General features: G+C 36.9%; 1 protein-coding gene across 1 annotated transcript in view; it reads right to left on the bottom strand.

The window, feature by feature from the left end:
* LOC126087504 (phospholipid-transporting ATPase ABCA3-like) overlaps nt 1–23,771 on the bottom strand; it is a 188,787-nt gene that overhangs the window by 65,568 nt on the left and 99,448 nt on the right. The window contains exons 13-16 of the mRNA XM_049905035.1: nt 17,686–17,840; nt 17,293–17,448; nt 16,772–16,982; nt 9,712–9,862 (exon numbers count right to left, since the gene is read on the bottom strand). Coding sequence (XP_049760992.1) covers nt 9,712–9,862; nt 16,772–16,982; nt 17,293–17,448; nt 17,686–17,840 — 673 coding nt within the window. The remainder of the gene's footprint in view (nt 1–9,711; nt 9,863–16,771; nt 16,983–17,292; nt 17,449–17,685; nt 17,841–23,771) is intronic.

Raw genomic sequence — 23,771 nt, 5'->3', positions numbered from 1 at the left:
ACAATCGTTATGCTTGAGCCCATTGTTGCACCCACTGTGTCAGTACATCTCTTTGAAGGTCTTCCTCTTTACTGCTGACTCTGTACTTTACCAAGCATGATGTCCTTCTCCGGGGACTGATCCCTCCTGACAATATGTTCAAAGTATGTAAGATGAAATCTCAGATATTTGCAACTGTTTCTTCTCATTTTGAGTCATGCCACATCAGCAAATGAAAGTCCCGAAAGCTTTACTCCATCCACACCATTAAGGTCAACTCTTCTTTGAGGAGGCAGCTCTTCCCCAGCTGTCTTTTGAGTGCCTTCCAACCTAGGGGGCTCATGTTCCAGCACTATATCAGACAGTGTTCTGCTGCTATTCATAGGTTTTCACTGGCTAATTCTTTTCAGAAGGAGATTGCCAGGTCCTTCTTCCTAGTCTGTCTTAGTCTGGAAGCTCAGCTGTAAGCTGTTCTCCATGGGTGACCCTGCTGGTATCTGAATACCAGTGGCATAGCTTCCAGCATCACAGCAACACATAAGCCTCCACAGTATCACAAATTGACAGACACGTGGGGGACAGAAGAGATAAACCCACCCACTGCCATCGAGTTGATTCCGACTCATAGCGACCCTATAGGACAGAGTAGAACTGCCCCAGAGTTTCCAAGGAGCACCTGGTGGATTCAAACTGCCGACCTTTTGGTTAGCAGCCGTAGCACTTAACCACTACACCACCGAGATAGACGGGTATATTTTTCCCTAAACTCCTACATAGAACACGAGATCTCACGTGAAAGAGGGATACATGGAGGCCCTGTTATGTATCCTCAGACCCCCTTCACAGTTTGACACCTTCTTTGATTAGAATGTGACTTCCAAAGCTGTGGTGACATGAGTTCCTTTATGCAGCCTTTTGCCTTAATTCTTTGGAAAAACAGCTTGAGAGATTTTTTTCCCCTAAGCTGAGGAGTAACCTTTGCTCAGTTTTCTACCTCAGAGGGTTTATTACTTTTGTCCAGGTTGATTGACATTTCCTGTGTAAGCTGTAAACAAAGTGGTTTGATAATTTTTGACTGATCCTGGACTGCAGCCTGACCTGTGTGGTGGGTATGCATCTTGCAGGGGCTGATCAATATACTATACAAATGAAGTGACTATAGACTATTCAAAAAAAGTTACTATAGCCTACTATGGCAAAGAAATGTCTGTGGCCGCCTGAGAGGGATTGGTCAGCTAGTGGCCCCTGCTGGGAGGGGCCATGCTTTGAAATTGACAAGGAGTTGTGTATATATGCAGCCAGCCCCACAGAGGTTTTTAAGACAGAAAGAAGCAGGATGGGTAGCAGCAGGAAGAAGCAGAAGGAAAAAAGAAGAGAGAAGTAGAAAGTGAGGAGACAAGGAGCTTCGTAAAAGAGCTGTAACATGGGTCAAGGGCTGTAACACTGATGACAGTGAGAGGCCCAGAAGGGGCACAGTAACACAGCTGTTGGTGACAGGCTTGGCAGGGGCCCTGGGGCAGAATTGGTGGTGACAAATAGCAGGGCCCAGAGGAGCTTGTTATGAGGGGCACCTTTCCTGAGGGGTCCAATGGGAGCCAACCCTCAGGGAGCCTAGAGGAGCCTGTCCTCAGGGGAAATAGAGGAATCTGTCCTCAGGGGCTGGAGGGGAGCTTGTCCTCAGGGCACTAAAAGAGAATGTCCCAAGGGGGGCAAGAGGAAGCCTGCATGGCCAAGAGTTGCTGAGAGAGCTGTCCTGCACCGAAGAACGGAGATTATGCCTACATGCATCCAGATCTTGGATTGTAGCCTGTTGATCCTGACCACAAGTTGTACCTAGTTACTTCATTAATAAACCACATAACGATAAAAAAAAAAAAGGCATCAAAATGACAGCACTAAACTCATACTTATCCATAATTACACTGAATGTAAATGGACTAAATGCATCAATAAGGAGACAGAGAGTCTCAGACTGGATAAAAAAACACGATGCATCTATATGCTGCCTACAAAACACACACCTTAGACTTAAAGAAACAAATAAACTAAAACTCAAAGGATGGAAAAAATATATCAACCAAACAACAATCAAAAAAGAGCAGGAGTGGCAATATTAGTTTCTAACAAAATAGACTTTAAAGTTAAATCTACCACAAAGGATGAAGAAGGATACTACATAGTGATTAAAGGCACAATCTACCAGGAAGATATAACCATATTAAATATTTATGCACCCAATGACAGGGCTGCAAGGTACATAAAACAAACTTTAACAGAATTGATAAGAGAGATAGACACCTCCACAATTATAGCATGAAACTTCAACACACCACTTTCAGTGAAGGATAGGACATCCAGTAAGAAGATCAATAGAGACAAGGAAGATCTAATTGCTACAATCAACCAACTTGACCTCATAGACTTAGAACACTCCACCCAACAGCTACAAAGTATACTTTTTTTTCTAGTGCATATGGAACATTCTCTAGAATAGATCACATATTAGATCATAAAACAAACCTTTGCAGAATCCAAAACATTGAAATATTACAAAGTATCTTCTCAGACCATAAGGCCATAAAAAGTAGAAATCAATAACACAAAAACCAGGGAAAAGAAATCAAATACTTGAAAACTGAACAATACCCTGCTCAAAAAAGACTGGGCTATAGAAGACATTAAGGAGGGAATAAAGAAACTCATAGAATGAAATGAGACTGAAAACATTTCCTATCAAAACCTTTGGGACACAGCAAAAGCAGTGCTCACAGGTCAATTTATATCAATAAATGCATACATACATAAAGAAGAAAGAGCCAAAATCAGAGAACTGTCACTACAACTTGAACAAATAGAAAGAGAGCAACAAAAGAATCCATCAGGCACCAGAAGAAAACAAATAAAAAAAATTACAGCAAAATTAAAAACTCAAACTCCTAAAAACAAAAAGGCCACACCTACTGGACTGGTAGAGACTAGATGAACCCCTAAGACTATTGCCCTGAGATACCCTTTAAACTTGGAACTCAAACTACTCCCAGAGGTCACCTTTCAGCCAAATGACAGCTTGGCTCATAAAAAAGTATCACTCTAATAATCACCTAAATAAAACCAAACGGTAAACATTTTCCCTAGACCAAAGATGAGAAGGTATGGAGAGGACAGGGAAGCTAGATTATGGAAAACAGTACAACCAGAATGGAAATAATGAGGCTGCTGATAATTTGTGGAAAAGGTAACCAATGTCACTGAACAATATGTACAGAACTTGTTAAATGAGAACCTAATTTGCTGTGTAAACTTTTCACCAAAAACACAATAAAATATTAAAAAAAAAAATTACAGCAAAATTAAATGAATTAGAGAACAGAAACACAATTGAAAGAACTAACAAAGCCAAAAGCTGGTTCTTTGAAAAAACTAACAAAATTGATAAACCACTGGCCAGCCTGACTAAAGAAATATAGGAAAGGAAACAAATAACCCCAATAAGAAATGAGATGGGCCATATCACAACAGACCCAACTGAAATTAAAAGAATCATATCAGATTACAACGAAAAATTGTATTCTAACAAATTTGAAAACCTACAAGAAATGGATGAATTCCTACAAACACGCTACCTACCTAAACTAACACAAACAGAATAGAACAACTAAATAGACCCATAACAAAAGAAGAGATTGAAAAGGTAATCAAAAAACTCCCCCCCAAAAAAAGCCCTGGCCCAGACGGCTTCACTGCAGAGTTCTACCAAACTTTCAGAGAAGAGTTAACACCACTACTACTAAAGGTATTTCAAAGCATAGAAAAGGATGGAATACTCCCTAACTCATTCTATGAAGCCAGAATATCCCTGATACCAAAACCAGGTAAAGACATTACAAAAAAAGAAAATTACAGACCTATATCCCTCATAAACACAGACGCGAAAATCCTCAACAAAATTCTAGCCAATAGAATTCAACAACATATCAAAAAAAGAATCCACCATGACCAAGTGGGATTTATACCAGATATGCAAGGATGGTTCAATATTAGAAAAACCATTAATGTAATCCACCATATACATAAAACAAAAGAAAAAAACCACGTATCTTATCAACTGATGCAGAAAAGGCATTTAACAAAGTCCAACACTCATTCATGATAAAAACTCTCATCAAAATAGGAATAGAAGAAAAATTCCTCAACATGATAAAGGGCATTTATACAAAGCCAACAGCCAACATCATCCTAAATGGAGAGAGCCTGAAAGTAATTCCCTTGAGAATGGGAGCTGGACAAGGATGCCCTTTATCACCACTCTTATTCAACATTGTGCTGGAGGTCCTAGCCAGAGCAATTAGGCTAGACAAAGAAATAAAGGGCATCCAGGTTGGCAAGGAAGAAGTAAAATTATCTCTATTTGTAGACGACATGATCTTATACACAGAAAACCCTAAGGAATCCTCCAGAAAACTACTGAAACTAATAGAAGAGTTCGGCAGAGTCTCAGGTTGCAAGATAAACATACAAAAATCAGTTGGATTCCTCTACATCAATAAAAAGAACATCAAAGAGGAAATCACCAAATCAATACCATTCACAGTAGCCCCAAGAAGATAAAATACTTAGGAATAAATCTTACCAAAGATGTAAAAGACCTATGCAAAGAAAACTACAGGCTACTACTGCAAGAAACCAAAAGACACCTAAATAAGTGGACAAACATACCTTGCTCATGGATAGGAAGACTTAACATTGCAAAAATGTTTAGTCTACCAAAAGCCATCTATATGTACAATGCACTTCCGATCCAAATTCCAATGACATTTTTTAATGTGATGGAGAAACAAATCACCAGCTTCATATGGAAGGGAAAGAAGACCTGAATAATTAAAGCATTACTGAAAAAGAAGAACAAAGTGGGAGGCCTCACTCTACCTGACTTTAGAACCTATTATATAGCCACAGTAGTCAAAACAGCCTGGTACTGGGTACAACAGGCACATAGACCAATGGAACAGAATTGAGAATCCAGGTATAAATCCATATGAGCAGCTGATATTTGACAAAGGCCCAGTGTCAGTTAATTGGGGAAAAGACAGTCTTTTTAACAAACGGTGCTGGCATAACTGGATATCCATCTGCAAAAAATGAAACAGGACCCATACCTCACACCATACACAAAAGCTAACTCCAAATGGATCAAAGATCTAAACATAAAGTCTAAAACAATAAAGATCATGGAAGAAAAAATAAGGACAACGTTAGGAGCCCCAAAACAAGGGATAAACAGAATACAAAACATTACTAAAAATGCCAAAGAGAAACCTGGTAACTGGGAGCACCTAAAAATCAAACACCTATGCTCATCTAAAGACTTCACCAAAAGAGTAAAAAGACCACCTACAGACTGGGAAAAAATTTTCAGCTAGGACATCTCCGACCAGCACCTGATCTCTAAAATCTATATGATTCTGCTAAAACTCAACCACAAAAAGACAAACAACCCAATTAAAAAATGGGCAAGGGATATGAACATCCTAAGGAAGACATTCAGGCAGCTAACAGATACATGAGGAAATGCTCTTGATCATTAGCCATTAGAGAAATGCAAATCAAAACTACAATGAGATTCCATCTCACTCCAACAAGGCTGGCATTAATCCAAAAAACACAAAATAATAAATTTTGGAGAAGCTGTGGAGAGATTGGAACACTTATACACTGCTGGTGGGAATGTAAAATGGTACAACCACTTTGGAAATCGATTTGGCGCTTCCTTCAAAACCTAGATATAGAACTACCATACGACCCAGCAATCCCACTCCTCAGAATATATCCTAGAGAAATAAGAGCCTTTACATGAACAGATATATGCCCACCCATGTTTACTGCAGCACTGTTTACAATAGCAAAAACATGGAAGCAACCAAGGTGCCCATCAATGGGTGAATGGATAAATTATGGTATATTCACACAATGGAATACTAGGCATCGATAAAGAACAGTGAGGAATCTGTGAAACATTTCATAACATGGAGGAACTGGAAGGCATTATGCTGAGTGATATTAGTCAGTTGCAAAAGGACAAATATTGTATAAGACCACTATTATAAGATTTTGAGAAATAGTTTAAACTGAGAAGAACACATTCTTTTCTGGTTACAAGAGGTGGGGAGGGATGGGGTGGAGAGGGTATTTACTAGTTAGATAGTAGATAAGAACTACTTTAGGTGAAGGGAAGGACAACACTCAATACAGGGGAGGTCAGCACAACTGGACTAAACCAAAAGCAAAGAAGTTTCCTGAATAAACTGAATGGTTCGAAGGTCAGTGAAGCAGGGGCAGGGGTTTGGGGACCATGGTTTCAGGGGACATCTAAGTCAATTGGCATAATAAAATCTATTAAGAAAACATTCTGCATCCCACTTTGAAGAGTGGCGTCTGGGGTCTTAAACGCTAGCAACCGGACATCTAAGATGCATCAGTGAGTCTCAACCCACCTGGATCAAAGGAGAATGAAGAACACCAAGGACACAAGGTCATTACAAGCCCAGGAGACAGAAAGGGCTACATGAATCAGAGACTACTTCATCCTGAGACCAGAAGAACTAGATGGTGCCTGGCCACAACCAATACTGCCCTGACAGGGAACACAACAGAGAACCTGTGAAGGAGCAGAAGAACAGTGGGATACAGACCCCAAATTCTCATAAAAAGACCAGGTTTAACGGTGTGACTGCGACTAGAAGGACCCCAGTGGTCATGGCCCCCAAACCTTCTGTTGGCCCAGGACAGGAACCATTCCCGAAGCCAACTCATCAGACATGATTTGGACTGGACAATGGGTTGGAGAGGGATGCTGATGAGGAGTGAGTTACTGGGATCAGGTGAACACTTGAGACTAAGTTTGCATCTCCTGCCTAGAGGGCAGATGGGAGGGTAGAGGAGGTTAGAAGCTGGCAAAATGGTCATGAAAAGAGAGAGTGGAAGGAGCGAGCGGGCTGTCTCATCAGGGGGAGAGTAACTGGGAGCGTGTAGTAAGGTGTATATAAGTTTTTATGTGAGAGAATGACTTGATTTGTAAACTTTCACTTAAAGCACAGTAAAAATTATTGAAAAAGGTTGAATTAAAACAGGAGCCGCAGAGTTCTGCTTCCTTGATGACAGCACTGGAGCTGCTTCTCCTTGTTTCTTGGTCAAGATATAACTTTAGATTTTTCTTTTCTTATTGCCCTTTTCCAAATTCGAGATCCCATGCCTTTAAGACAAGTGAAGGCAAAACTGGAGGAAAGGGATCAGGATACTTCAAAGAGGCCCTGCCAAAGCAGAACACATTCCATAAGGTTGTATCTGGCTCTGTCATGTTCACATTCTAATTCCCCTTCCATTTCTTCCTGGTTAACTTGCTGGTCCTGATCTTAAACACTAGCTTTGTTTTCACTCTACCAAATCGGTTTTTGTAATTCTCAAATATCTTTTCAAGTTTGCTGCTCAGGAACCAACCTTGCTTGGGAGCCAAGAGACTTCAAAGTCTAAGAGAAACGAATGATGACATTATTACTTTTTAAACTATCTTTGAATAACAGAATAAACTTCCAGATGATATTCTGTATTACTTTCTCATACTTACCTTGTTTAGTGATTTTAGGTATTACTCTATTTTCTTTATCTTTAGGATCTTACTGTCCGAATCTCCTTTTTAAAGGTTTCAAATACTAGGGTTATCTTTGCTTTCACAGAGTCACCTTATGGAAAGTTGCTTTTCCATTTACCTTTCAATTTTGACACATATCTGAATCTACCAGATTCCTTCTTTGCTGCAGAGAAGCTTACCATAATATGGTAAACTCCCCCTAGGTATCTGTTTTTTGTTATTTTTTTTTCCTTCAACCAACATTTTCTTGATTATCAGAATTAGAGTAGCAATTCTTTCATATTGCCCCCTTTTTCCAGGAGGTGTAACTGATGGCAAGAAAAGTAAAGAACTTGTCAGGCAATCAGCTTTAAGGTAAATAAGACATGTATTAGAAGACCACTCTGGAATTGTCCCTTTTATTATCTTATCTTGCTTAAATATTGTAGCTGGGATATATTATGCATTTCCTCCTATTCGGTTGTAGGAATTTCACACGATGATACATAACTTGTTTCTCCTTCTACGTTACCCACTGGTTCCCAGCATGTCTCCACCCTCTAGCTCATGGACGTTGAGCAGATGCATATTCCCTGATAAGCAGCACTATTCTGATACCTCTCCTACACGTCTATTCCTTTGGAATGCTGAATATCATTCTACTGCCATATCCTAAACTTATGTTTCATCCTAACAAATCTCAACATTGTTGTCATGCATTGAATTATGTCCCCCCAAAAATGTGTGCAATGAATTGAAATACAAGTATATATAATTTAAAGTATTTCTTTTTCTCTTCCCTATTTTTTTCAGGCAAATAAATACATATTAGAACAATGCCTGGAAGAAAGTAAGTGCTCACTTACTGTTCGATACCAAAATTTTAGCTGGAATGGAAGTCACTAAGAACTTAACCATCCTTTCATTTTTTTCATATTATACTCTGAAATAACTGATCTATAGGTATTTTCTTCCTCCCATTTCTCAGTTTAAAACTCTCCCTATCGGAGAAAGCTTTATTCTGAGCAAATATATTCTTCCCTAACTTTATAATTTTCATTTTGTTCTGTACTGAATCCACAATTCCATACCTGAAATTATGGCCTAGAAATCTACAATTAGCTGTTTGCCTCTTGGAGCTTCTTCCTATTTCTCTCTTCCAAGTCCACATGAGTAGTAAGAAGATAGGGATCACAGCTACCACGATGTCTTAAGGTAGTAACATAATACCTAGCTTCTACCTTTGCTAAATGTGTCAACTACCATACATCTCCAGTGGTAGCTTCTTTTCTTTCAAATTCACTATTGTATTTCATTTTTTTCACTCCAGTTTATGACTAGGGTCTTGCTTCTACTCAGCTGCCTGAACACGCTGTCCCATGCTGCTGCTTCTTATAAACTTTCAGATTTAATGAGTAAATATAGTTCAAGTGATGTAGTTCCCCTGCTTTCTCTTTCTCCTTTGTGATACATTCCTGTTTCACAGTTCTTTGATTTAGGACTCTGGTTTCCTTTGTGCATACTTTCCTTCATTCGTTCTATCTAGAATCCCTTTTTTCTAGAAAAAGAATTTAGAGCCCTCCATAGTCTTCTTAAATATGAAAACTGGTTTGAATCTGAAGGAATACCAAAGCAAGTACTTGCCTGTATATGGCAAGAAGATAAAAATATCATACTCTCTGAAAGTCACTGATAAGTACTTAGTTTCCATTTCCCTTTTATAGGATGGCTATCCCAGGTAGAGTTATTATTTTTTGTGGCTCCCTTTGATGAGTAATGTGCTAACTGGTACAATCAAACTGCCTGTTTTCTCTGGGTCCTTGTCATCCTTAACTCCAAGATCTGCCACTTAGGCCATTTTTCTTTCATTATCTTAATATTTCCCTTCAGAAGCAAAAAATTGGTACTCTACCCATAGCTTATCATTGGTTAATACCAGGAAGTTATAATCTCTGGTGGTATCCCTCTCTCTAGTCCAAGAGGCAGCTATGACTGGAATTTTGACTTGTTAAATAAACTCTACTTACAAAGCTGGAAGGAACCAAGGGAGAAAAAAAACTTCTGGCTACCTAAAAAAATCAAACATTTAGCATTCTGGGGATCCATACCTGTGTGTGTACTCTTTGGGTAGAATAAATGATAATTCACTTCCAACATTGTTCTCCAAAGTAGCCGTTGGTATATGGTAATGAATCAATTGGGAGATTTCTTCAACTTGACAGTGAGGTTCCTTTACCATGGTTATGTGGTATCCCACACCTATGAAAATCCATTTAGAAGAAAAAATTAAACAATTTTATATTTCTCAGACTCTTGTGAGACCGTACTTAACTTTCCATGGTTTGGGTGAACTAGAAGACATGGCATATCACAAATCATTTCATTATAATTCTAAGGAGCTTAACAAACACTCCATTTATAATTTCCTTAAGATGCTTAGGAAAAAAAAAAAAAAAAACCCACTGCTGTCGAGTTGATTCCAACTCATAAAGGTGCTTAGGGACTAATAATGATCTGGTTTATAAAATCAGATAAAGCAGAGATAGGATGAAAAGCCTCTGGTTTCTAGCTTCCTGTCCTACTGACACTGAAATCTGAGAGGACAAGATTAATATTCATTAAACAGATATTTTGGGGGCCCTATTATATGCCACAGAGCCCTGGTAGCACAGTGGTTAAGTATTTGGCTGCTAATCAAAAGGTCAGCAGTTTGAATCCACTAGCTGCTCCTTGGAAACCCTATGGAGCAGTTCTACTCTGTCCTATACAATCGCTATTAGTCAGAATCGACTCAACAGCAATGGGTTTTTGGTTTGGTTGATTGTATGCCAGTCAGTTAGATAAAAATCCCTTACTCAACAGCAATGGGTTTTTGGTTTGGTTGATTGTATGCCAGTCAGTTAGATAAAAATCCCTTACTCCAGAGATCTGAGAATTCTTCCAAGACACTCTGCACCTTCACTAAGTACACTGTATTAGTTTTCCAGAAACTAGAAATGGGGCTGTATAGCTGAGAAAAAATACTCCAAGTTACTCCAGGACTTTAAGGAAAATACTGCGGTAGCATTCTGAGGGTTCAGGCCAGGGCAGAATAGCTGAGAAAAAAACCTCTGAGGCATATCGGTCCTTTACTGAGTACGCTGCAATTGCCCTCTGAAGGCTTGGGAGAGGGCAGCAGGAAAGAAAGAGATCACAGAAGGTGCAGAAAATAGAGAGCAGGGCTGGAGAGCAAAGAGGACTTATCAAATTAAAAACCTGGCAACTGGAGTATAAACCAAAAAAATTAAAACCAAAACCTTGCCATCAAGTCAATCCTGACTCATAGCAACCATATAGGACAGAGTAGAACTGCCCCATAGGGTTTACAAGGAGTGGCTGGTAGATTCAAACTGCTGACTTCTTGGTTAGCAACCTGAGCTCTGCAGTCTCATCCATACACAGATCTAAGCTCTGCTAAGGGTAAAATCCTAATCCTATTCCTAAAATACTTGAAGGCAATGGTGAGTAGAATCTAAATAAAGCTGTAACACATTTCAAAAGTGGTTCAAATATACATTACATTGACTTAGTCTCCCACAATAATGGCCTGACAGAGAACAGGACATGCTCTTTTCTGAGGGTACATAGTAACTTCTTTAGTGACTACTGTTTTTTTATAATGCTATTCATTTAAAAATGACAAAACGTGCCAAGAAGCAAGAAAATGTAACCCTAAACATGAGAAGATCAATAGAAGCAGAAATAGAGATGGCCCAGATGTAGAAATTATCATACAAAGACTTTAAAATAGCCATGATAAATATTTTAAAGAATCTACTGGAAAAAGAGGAAAGCAAGATATGAACAAATGGGGAATTTCAGCAGACAACTGAACATAATAATAAAATAACCAAATGGAAATGCTGGGAAAAAAAAATACAATATCTGGGGCAGTTCTACTCTGTCCTATAGGGTTGCTATGAGTCAGAATCAACTTGAGGGCACTGGGTTTTATCACAAATGAAGAATTATTTTAATGGGATTAACAGAAGATCAGGCAGAGAAGAAGAAAGGATCAGTGAACTTGAAAATAAGTCATTAGAAATCATCCAAAATGAAACACAAAAATAGAATGTAAAAGAACAGGATATCCAAGATGCATGTGACAACATCAGAAGGGTTAACATATGTGTAAGAAGTTCCAGAATAAAAGGAAATAGATAATGGGGCAGAAGAAATATTTGAAGAGATAATGGTTGATAGGTTTTTTAAATGTATGGAAAATATTAACCCAGGTACCTAGGAAGCTCAGCAATACTAAACAGATTAAATGCGAAGAAAACTACACCCAAGTATGCCATAGTCAAATTCAAAACAATTAAAAAGAAAAATCTTAAAAAAGTATCCAGAGGAAAAAGGGCACGGGACATATAGGGGGATAATGATAAGAATGAAATGATTTCTCATCAGAAACACTGGAAGCCAGATGCCAGTAAAATGACATCTTTAATATCAACAAAAACAAAAGTTGTCCAACAAAAATTACATATCCACTGAAAATATCCGCAATAAGGAAGGTTAGTTTGGCTTATGGCCCTCATGGTATTACTAGGACCTCACTCGTATTTCCACCATAAACAACTAAAACATTGGGAAAAATATGAAACAACAATTTTCAGAGACTGGACAACAAGCAACCAAGGAAGTGCTAGTAAGGATATGGAGAAATTAGAAACTTTCATGCATTGCTTGTGGGAAGTGAGCAAAAATTTGTAGGTTCCTCAAAAAAAGTTAAACATACAATTATCACATGACCCAGAAATTCCACTCCTAGGTACATACTTAAAAGATTTGAAAGTGGATATTCAAACATATACTTGTACACACTGCAGCATAATTCACAACAGTCAAAGATGGAAACAATCCAAGTGTCCATCAAAAACTGAAAGGATAAACAAAATATGATATATACATCATAAAGAAAAATAAAGTTCTGATACGTGCTACAACAAGAATGAACCTTGAAAACTTTACACTGAGTTAAATAAGTCAGTCACAAAAGAACAAATATTGTATGATTCCACTATATGAACTATCTAGAATAGACAAATACATAGAGAGCAAAATTTATTAGTGGTTTATAGGGACTGGGGGGAAGGAGAATGGAAACTTATTGCACAAGGAATATTGAGCTTCTGCTTAGAGTGATGAAAACCTTTAGGATAAATAGTGGTGATGGTAGTACAACATGGTGAATGTTATTAACGTCACTAAATTGTACACTTAAAATGACTAAAATGGCAAACTTGTTAAATGTATTTTGCCACAATAAATTTTAGGGGAAAATTTTAGTAAAATAAAAACTGAATAGGAAAGCAACTCATTCAGAGAATTATTCACCAATGCATATATCTGGCAAAAGACTCATATCCTGAATATAAAAAGAACTCCTAAAAATAAACAACAAAGACAACCAACTTTTAGTAATGGGCAAAAGCCTTGATCAGACACGTCACAAAAGAATTTACATGAGTATCTAATTCATACAGGAAAAGGTACTCAACATATTATTCTTCAGGGAAACACAAATTAAAAATTTAGAACAGCTAAAATGCAAAAGACAACTCAAAAACTTTGGTGTGGACATGGAGCAAGTAGAATTGTCAAACATTGCTGTCAGCTTGTAAAATATTACAAACACTTCAGAGGATCTTTTGGCAATTAAACATATACTTAACCTTTGACCAACAACTTAATTTCTAGGTGTTTTTGCCCAAGAGGATTTTTTACCCAATGAAGATTTTTATAAGCACATTTATTCATGATATTTGAAAACCAGAAACAACCTAAACATTCTCCAGGAGTTGAATGAACCAGTTCATGGGCTTAATGACACGTTTAGCACTTCTGTTCTACCTCCTAGTTTGTCGTGTACTGCCTGGGGTTTTAAAAGCCTCCAAGTGGCCATCCAAGGCACAACAATTGGTCTCTATTCACCTGAAGCAACAGAGGAAGAAGGTCAGTCAGGAATAGGAGCAGGAAATGGAATGTGTGACTAATTGCCTCCATGAACAACTGCCTCCTTTGCTATGAGACACAAACTGGATGGTGTCCAGTTACCATTACTGAACATTTTGATCAAAGATTCCATAAATAATTCTGATCAAAAGAGGGTAAAGGCAGAACAGAATTTCAAATTCTCACGGAATTTGATTATCTGGAGCCACAGACGCTAGATGAACCCCTGAAACTATTGCCCTGAGATAATCTTTAAACTTTAAATCAAAAATATCCCCTGAAGTTATCTTAAAACCAACCAATAAAAAAAAAAAAATAGTTTAGCTTAACTAGTAAAGAATGTCTGCCTTGAGAATTAAGCTCTTTCAAGAACAATCTACATGGGATCAAAGTGACAGCAGCAACTCAAAAGATTAGATGGGAACCTAGGGGGCAGTGAGTTCATGCTAATGAGGGAGGAAACACGCAGAGCAGAAGGGTGACAATGGTTGCACAGCTCAAAGAATGTAATCAATGTCACTGAATTGTACATGTAGAAACAGTAGAATTGGTGTATGTTTTGCTGTGTATATCCTCAACAACAAAAAATAAACTATTATTTTTTTTAATTTACAGCCAAGAAAACCTTATGGAGAAGTTCTACTCTCTGACACATGGGGTCACCATGAGTTGGAATCAACTACCAATGCGTTTGGTTGTTAACGTGGGGTAGCACTTTTGTGGAATGCATGAAGCAAGCAAAATGGTGCTTTTGGGGCTAGGCTGCTTTGAAAATTCCTTGGCTAGATAATAATTTTTTTTTTTCTTTAAAGCCTGTCATTGGGCTTATTAGTTTTCCACTCTGTGGTACATCAAGATTTTTGGCAGAACGTCACACTGAGTTTCAAGCTTTCATGATTTCTTTTTCTTCTCTAAATATATACATATATATATATATATATATATACACAAACACACACACATTTTTTGATGAACTCTTCTTACTTGCCTCTAGATTTTTTAAGGCTGCTTAAAAAAATTACATTTTGTAGCACACATTAGGCAATTATCTACTGTTTCAGTCTCAATCAGTTAGATACTAAATGAGTCATTACTTTTAAATTAAATTTTTCTTTTGGTCTGGACGGTCCAAGAAGGGTAGTTAATGTACAACATGACTGAAACAGAACAGAAGCAGAACTAATGCATATATCCTTTGGCTAGTAACCAATAATAACTTCCACATATTGAGTGTAGTTTCTCAGCTAACTTCCTCTCAGTCAAGCCACATGTATATCCCTTCTAAGCACTTGGCATTTAAGCCAGTCATCACACCATGCTCTGCAGTGATTTCAGCAGGAACCTCTGAAATCATATTCTTGTATAAATATACATTCCTCTCTCATTCCATCTCTTTATTTTATTTTTAAACAGGGAAATTCTTTTGAGAAAAAGTAATGGATGGTTACAACTCAAAGAGAAGATAAGGCTAATTATATTAGAGTGTATCAGCTTAAACAACAGATACATTATTTACAGATAATAGTTTCAACATCAAAAAAAAAAAAAAAAAAGAGTAGATACCCAATAACCTACATAACTGAAAGGAAAGGAGTATACAAGGAAACAGAGCAAAGAATGGATCTATTGGGGCAAGTACTAAAGCTTTGGATCCATTGAGCTAACCTGCACATTACCAAGGTAAAGCATATTATGTTTTTTAAAAAATAAAGCTGATTTCATTTGGGGGACTCATCACCAACATGGTTTGCAGGCAGTCAGTCCCCTCACCCCAGCTGTGGGGCCTTCATACACCTAGGCTAGAGCTAGGTGTCTACCACATCACACTTGGATTTTCTTCATTAACGATTTAATAATGCCACACATTTTTAAAAGGTTAGATTGTCTATTTGAAACATCTGCTTACATTCCATATTACAACAAAATCACATTGGTATTGAAAAAAAAAAGGATGGATAAAGAGTATGGTATATTCATACAATGGAATACTACTCATCAGTAAAAATGTACGTAATACTGATAAATGCAACAGTATAGATGCATCTCAAAAACATTGTGCTGAGGGAAATACACAAGAAAAAAAATATATATGGTGGATAATCCATTTATATGACATTTGAGAACAGGCAAAACTTGAGTATGGTTAAAAAAAATATCAGAAAGTGGCTGCCTCTGGGGGTGCAAGGGTGGGGACTGATAGAAAGAGGTTCAAGGAAAATTTTTGGAGTCAAGGAAATACTTTGTACATTATTTTGTTTGGAGTCAAATGAGTGTATACAACTGTACAACCTTATCGAACTGAGCATGCAAGATCTACTCACTATACTGTAATTTATATTCTAATTAAAAAAAATTCTTTTTTGTTAAGAGCATATATTCTAGAGAAGGGAGACTAATAATAAACAAGGTGAATGAGTAAATTATATATTGCATTAGACAGTGCTAGTGCTTAAAGAAAAAAGAGCACGAAAAGAAATATGAAATACTCGGGATGAGGTATTGAAATTTTACATAGAGGACCAAAGAAGGCTGATGCGTAGGTAACTTCGAATAACAACCTAAGAGGTGAAGAAGCTATTTAGGACAGATTGGAAGAAAAGATTTTCTCATACAGAAGCAATTTAATACTGGTTTGACAAACAAGAAACAAGGAGCTGGTTTCCTACATTCCCCCATATTGTTATTGTTAGGTGCTATTGAGTCGATTCCAACTCATGGAGACCCCATGTGTGCAGAGTAGAGCTGCTCCATAGAGTTTTCAAGGCTGTGACCTTTCAGATGCAGATCTCCAGGTCTGTCTCTTTGGGAGGGTTTGACTGCCAATCTTTCAGCTAGTAGTTCAGTGCTTAACCATTTGCGTTACCCAGGGACTCCATATTACTGAATAATCCATCCGTCTGTCTGTCTGTGTATCTATCTAATTTCTTTGGAGGTGCAACTGCATTCAAACACATCACAATTTCAGTAGAAGTCAGATGGGAGGAATAAACATAACTTTAGGTAATACAATAAACATAACAGTGAGAAATAGCTTTGAATAGTTGTGCCCTAATTACTGGGACAGAGGAAGGCACTCAAGTTTTGTGTGGAGAGACAAAACGAAATAAAAATCATGTTAGAAGGATATTATTAAGGCATCAGTATCCTACAAATGATAAAAGAGAGAGAGACCATATATTTGTTTCAGGAAGACTGAAGAACCACAGCACTGCAGGGTCCCGCTGACCATGATGGCAATGCGGTCCCCCAGGACATCAGCTTCATCCATGTAGTGGGTGGTCAGTAAGATGGTACGATCCTGTTTATACTGCTGAAGGAGATCCCACGTGACCCTCCTTGAAACTGGGTCCATGCCAGATGTCGGCTCGTCAAGTATCACCACCTGAAGACCAGAAGAACAGTTCCATGATCATTGTTAATAAATGCTATCTATGCCACTTAAGTATTTTACCCATCATGGGGCTTACTCTAGTTTTGCTTTTTTCAGTCACTTGTCCAAATAAGATAATAAGTTTAGACTACAATTGAATTAGGAATGCTGGAATAATGCCAACCCTGTGACCATATTATACTAACTGGACTAGAAATGTGAATCCTGTCTGATTGTCATTTGGTAGGTTCCTTTTACAGTGTTAGATCCACATCAAAGCTCTCAGGTTTCTGTCAGCTGATTTTTTTTTTTCTTTTTTTACCTTCGAGCCCCCTATAAGTGCTATAATGATGGAGAGTTTGCGCTTCATTCCTCCACTCAGTGACTGTGAAAATGCATCACGCTTTTCTAGCAGGTTAAAAGCAGACAGCATATGGTCAACTTCCATAGGACGTTTCTTTCGAGGTATTCCCTTTATCTAGAAAGAGGAGCCAGAGTTTACATGGTACTTCTAACTTTCTCATTAGAAACATTTTACACTAGCCCTTGTCTTAAATCATTTACATAGTGTCTTTTCCCTTTGCCTCCCTTTCTGTCCAAAGGAGAATTCCTTAAAACTATTTTTTTTATTTTATAAGAAAAAGAATATTGGTAATTAGTCATCTACCTGAAGAACATGAATAAAATTGGAAAAAGGAACATATCTTTGGCTCACCAAACAATAGAAGTAAAGGTGTTCTGATACAGTCAAGTAATTAAACAACAAGTCCTGCTGGGGACACAAGCCCAAGCTTTTCCGGATATGGACCATGTCCTTTGAGATGGCATATCCATTGATATAGGCCTCCCCATTGGTAGGAGGATAGAGACCTAGAATTAAGCAGAAGACAAACAGTTTAGCTTTCATGAGGGAACACAACATACTACTCATTAACACCTCGACTTCATAGTCTACTTATGAATTACTCATAAAAATTAGCAATATCTCACACAAAGAAAATTTTTGGAAAAAATCAGTAGTTATCTTTTGAGTGATAAAATTGGAAATAATTTGTTTTTGTATTTTTCTGTTTAATTATATGTTCTAATTTTTCATGAGTATGCATGAATAAAAATGACTTGAGTAATAAAAGCATGAAAGTTTGCTATATTAGAATATTACAGCATTCCTATCAGCCATTTGACAACACTTACAACCTATGTTATAAGCGAGGCCCTGTCCTAGACATTGGTAGACTCTTTTGAAAATCCAGACAATAAAAATGTTATCTTCAAGGAATTTAAATTCAAGTTGGGTGAGATAACCACATAGTAACAGAATAATTTTAAAGTACTTATATAACACTTACCCATAGTTGTGGCCATTGGTCAAGTTTAATAGGGAAATATCGCTTTAAACTGTATGACATAATTAATCCTAGTTTAAAAACGCCTCTCAAGAGGAGAAATATGTTCAAAGATTTCTTTTACAGTTAGAGGGACCATATGTCCTACTTTATCCCTGTTGTTCTGCAGTCCATCCAATTTCACATTGGTTTGAGAATTTTCATTTTTAACAAAATATTCTAATTTTAGTTGTTTTAAAACCATACTGTTTGTCCAATCACCCCTTTTGATTTCTAGCTTCCATCACAGTCTTTTCATTTCTGATTTTGGTAATTTGATTCTTCTCTATTTTTCTCGGTCAGTCTAGCTAAAATTTTGTCAACTTTACTAATCTTTTCAAACAACCAACTTTCGGGTTCATTAATTTTATGTTGTTTTTATATTCTCTATTTCGTTAATTTCCATGTTCAGCATATTATTTCCCTTTCTGTTTGCTTGATTTGTTCTTCATTTCACAGTGTTTTAAGGTAGAAGTTTAGGTTGTTGATTTGAGAATGTTCATCTTTTTTAATGAAGGTATTTAGTATTTACAGCTATAAATTTCCCTCTAAGCACTGATGTAGCTGCATCTCATATGTTTTAGGATGTTGTATCTTCATTTTATTCATTTCCAATTATTTCTTAATTTCCCTTGTGATTTCTTCTTTGATTATTGTTTATTTAGGGTAGGTTGTTTAATTTCCAAAAATTTGTTAATTTACTGTCTTTCTGTTAATAATTTCTAATTATCACTCCACTATGATTGGAGACTGTTTAGCTATATCAATTCTTTTAAATTTGAGACTTATTTTATGGCTTACTGTATGGTTTATAATGAGGAACATTCCACGTGCAGTTGAGAGGAATATGTATTCTGTTGTTTGATGACGTGTTCTACATATGTCTGCTAGGACTAGTTTGTGTGTAGTTTTGTTAAAGTCTTCTGCTTACTTGTTGATCTTTTGTGAGTTGTTCTATTCATTATTGAAAGTGAGGTGTTAAAGTTTCCAATTATAATTGTTAAATTGTCTATTTCTCCCTTCGCTTCTGTCAGTTTTGGCTTCATGTATTTTGGGACTTTGTTGTTAGGTGCATATATGTTTACAATTGTTATAACACCCTGATGAATTAACATTTTAATCATTATAAAATATCCACCTTTATCTCTGGTAACATTTTCTGTTTTAAAGTATATTTTGTCTGATGTTAGTATGCCCACTCCAGCTTTCTTTTGGTTGCTGTTTGCATGATATATCTTTTCCCATTGAATCTAACGTATATCTCTTGTAGACAGCATACAGTTAGATATTATTTTTATCTAGTCTGAATATCTCTGCCTTTTGATTAGATTGATGAACCCATTCACAATTTAATATCATTACTGTTATGGTTGGGTTTATGTCTGACATTTTACTTTTTGTGTTCTATGTTTTATGTTTATTTTGTCCCTCTATTACTCTTTTTATTACTCCTTTACTGCTTTCTTTTGCATTAAGTGATATTTTCTAGTGTAACATTTAATTCAATTATTTTCCACTACATATATATATGTGTATATATATTTAAAACAAGTCCATAAGAGCCAAAGTATAGCCTTGAGTATATCCCACCCAAATTTAGAGTCCATCTCAAGAACAGATTTGACACATTGAACACTAATGACTGAACACCAGATGAGTTGTGGGACGACATCAAGGACATCATACATGAAGAAAGCAAGAGGTCATTAAAAAGACAGGAAAGAAAGAAAAGACCAAAATGGATGTCAAAAGAGACTCTGAAACTTGTTCTTGAAGTAAAAGAACTGAACAGAAGATTTCAAAGGACAGCTCTAGAAGACAAAGAATTATAATGAAATGTGCAAAGACCTGGAGTTAGAAAACCAAAAGGGAAGAACATGCTTGGCATTTCTCAAGCTGAAAGAACTGAAGAAAAAGTTCAAGCCTTGGGTTGCAATTTTGAAGGATTCAATGGGCAAAATATTGAACAATGCAGGAAGCATCAAAGGAAGATGGAGGAAATACATGGAGTCACTGTACCAAAAAGAACTGGTCAATGTTCAACCATTTCAGGAGGCAATAACATATGACCAGGAACTGATGGTACTGAAGGAAGAAGTCCAAGCTGCACTGAAGGCACTGGCAAAAAAAAAAGCAAGGCTCTAGGAATTGACGGAATACCAATGAGATGTTTCAACAAATGGATGCAGCGCTGGCGGTGCACACTTATTTATGCCGAGAAATTTGGAAGACACCAACCTGGTCAAGCAACTGGAAGAGATCCATATTTGTGTCCATTTCAAAGAAAGGTGATCCCACAGAATGCAGAAACTATGAAACAATGCCATTATTATCACACGCAAGTAAAATTTTTGCTGAAGATAATTCAAAAATGGTCACAGCAGTATAAAAAAAAAAAAATAGCAACAGAAAACTGCCAGAAATTCAAACCAGGTTCAGAAGAGGATGTGGTACCATGGGTATCATTGCTGATGTCAGATGGATCTTGGTTGAAAGCAGAGAATACCAGAAAGATGTTTACCTGTGTTTTATTGACTATGCAAAAGCATTTGACTGTGTGGATTATAATGACTTACGGATAACATTGTGAAAAATGGGAATTCCTGAATACTTAATTGTGCTCATGTGGAACCTGTACATAGATCAAGAGGCAGTCTTTTGAACAAAACAAGGGGATATTACATGGTTTAAAATCAGGAAAGGTGTGTGTGAGGGCTGTATCCTTTTCCCATACTTATTCAGTCTATATGCTGAGCAAATAATCTGAGAAGCTGGACTATATGAAGAAGAGTGTGGCATCAGCGTTGGTGGAAGACTCATTAACAACTTGCTATATGCAGATGACACAACCTTGCTTGCTGAAAGTGAATAGGACTTGAAGCACTTACTGATGAGGATCAAAGACTACAGCTTTCAGTATGGATTACACCTCAACATAAAGAAAACAAAATCCTCACAACTGGACCAATAAGCAACATCATGACAAACAGAGAAAAGTCTGAAGTTGTCAAGGATCTCATTTTACTGTGTCCATGGAAGCAGCAGTCAAGAAATAAAACGACGTATTACATTGGGCAAATCTGCTGCAAAAGACCTTTTTAAAGTGTTGAAAAGATGTCACTTTGAGGACTAAGGTGCGCCTAACCAAGCCATGATATTTTCAGTCACCTCACGCATTTAAAAGCTAAACAATGAATAAGGAAGACCTAAGAAGAATTGATACATTTGAATCATGATGTTGGTGAAGAATTCTTAATATACCATGGGCTACGAAAAGAACAAACAAATCTGTCTTGGAAGAAGTACAGTCAAAATGTTCCTTAGAAGCAAGGATGCTGAGACTTCATCCCATGTACTTTAGCCATGTTATCAGATGGGACTAGTCCCTGGAGAAGGACATCACGCTTCGTAAGGTAGAGGGTCAGTGAAAAAGAGGAATACCATGGACAAGATGGACTGACACAGTGGCTGCAACAATGGGCTCAAGTATAACAACCATTGTGAGGATGGTGTGGGACCAGGCAGGGAATCAGAACCGACTCGACAGCACCTAACAATAACAATATATTTTTTTTAATTATTTTCTCAGTGGTTATTACAGGGCTTATCATATACAACTTATCAGAGTATACTTCAGATTTATACTAACTTAATTCCAGAGCACTACAGAATCATTACTCTTACATAGCTCTAATGCCTCTCCTTTCTTTTTACGCTGGTATTTTTATACGTATTATATCTATATATGTTACCAACCCAACAATAAAATGTTATAATTATCATTTATATGATTTTATATCTATTAAAGAAGCTGATAAAGTAGAGTAAGTACATATTTATAGTTTGGTAAATTTGCATTTCTGATTCTCTTCATTTGTTCCTGTGGGTTCACGTCACCATTTAGTGTCATTTGCTTACTCCAATCCAATTTTGCTCCTACTCATCTCATTTATAATATTATTTTCAAATATATTACTTTTCTATGTATTGTATGCTCAACAATAAAAGTATGCACACACGTTTTATACAATTGCTTTTAAATCAGTTAAGAAAAAACAAGTACGCATTTATACTTTTATAATTATATAACTGCCTTCACTGGTGCCGTCTTCCCCTCCTGCCCCCTGCTGTGGATCTCAATTTCCACCTGGGTTCACATGCTTTCAGCGTGAAGAAATGCCTTTTGTATCTCTCCTAAGGCAAGTCTGCTAGCAAGGAATTTTATCAGTCTTTGTTTATGTGGAAATGCCTTTACCACCTTCACTTTTGAAAGATAGTTTTACTGGATGTAAGATTCTTGGCTGACAGTTTTTTTGTTTTTGTTTTTGTTTTCCTTTCAGTACTTTGAACATGCCATTCATTGCCTCTGGCCTTCTTGTTTCTGGTAAGTCAGCTGTTGATCTTAGTGGGATTCCGTTTTATGTGATGAGTCACTTTTCTCTTGATAGCCTCAAGATTTGCCCTTTGTCTTTCACAATTTTTACTATGATATATCTGGGGAGTAGATCACTTTACATTTATTCTATTTTGGAGATTCTTGAGCTTCTTCGATGGGTAGATTAATGTTTTTCAGAAAATTTAGTAAGTTTTCAACGATCATTTCTTAGAATTTTTTTTCTGCTCCTTTTTCTTTTTCTTCTCCTTCTGGCACTAGCATTACACACATCACGTAAAGACACCCCACATTTCTCTAAGGCTCTGTTCATTTTTCTTCAGTCTCTTTTCTGTCTGTTCTTTGAATCGAATAACCTCAATCTATCTTCAAACTCACTGATTCTTCTGCCAATTCATACCTACTGCTAATCCAATGATTTTTTCATTTTTTGTTATTGTACTTTTCAACTCCAAAATTCCCAGTTGGTTCTTTTTTGTAATTTCTTTCTCATACCTTCCTTTGTTTCTTTAATCATGGTTTCCTTTAGTTCTCTCAGCATATTATAATGAATACTTTGATGTCTTTGTTGTCAGACGTCTGATCCCTTTCACAGGAAGTTTCTGTTGGCTGCTGTTTCTCCTGTGTATGGGTCATGTTTTCCTGTTTCTTTTCATTTCTCCTAATTTTTGTTATAAACTAGATGTTTTACAATGCATTTTAGCAACTCTGTAGCAACTCTGGATACTTACTTATTCCTCTTTCTCCTCTCTAGGGGTTATTTTTATTGTCATTGGCTTGTTTATGTGTTTTGTGACTTGGCTAGGCTATTTTAGTGAATTCTATTTCTCCTGCAATGTGAAGCCTTTGTTGCCAATATTCAGAAGGCACAGCCTCTCACATTGTGAAATGGCAGTGATTTTGTCAAGGCTGTCTTTGACTGTTTCTTTCCCTGATCTATCTCTTAATCCCCATGCAGCATTTAGTATTACACAAAATTAGACAGACTGTACTTATTACTGACTGATCGCTCTATTGTTTTTT

The sequence above is a fragment of the Elephas maximus genome, chromosome 12 (genome assembly GCF_024166365.1).
Source record: "Elephas maximus indicus isolate mEleMax1 chromosome 12, mEleMax1 primary haplotype, whole genome shotgun sequence".
Classification (NCBI taxonomy): Eukaryota; Metazoa; Chordata; class Mammalia; order Proboscidea; family Elephantidae; genus Elephas; species Elephas maximus.
Note: the sequence above shows the minus strand (reverse complement) of the source record. Positions and strands in the feature narration are given on the sequence as shown.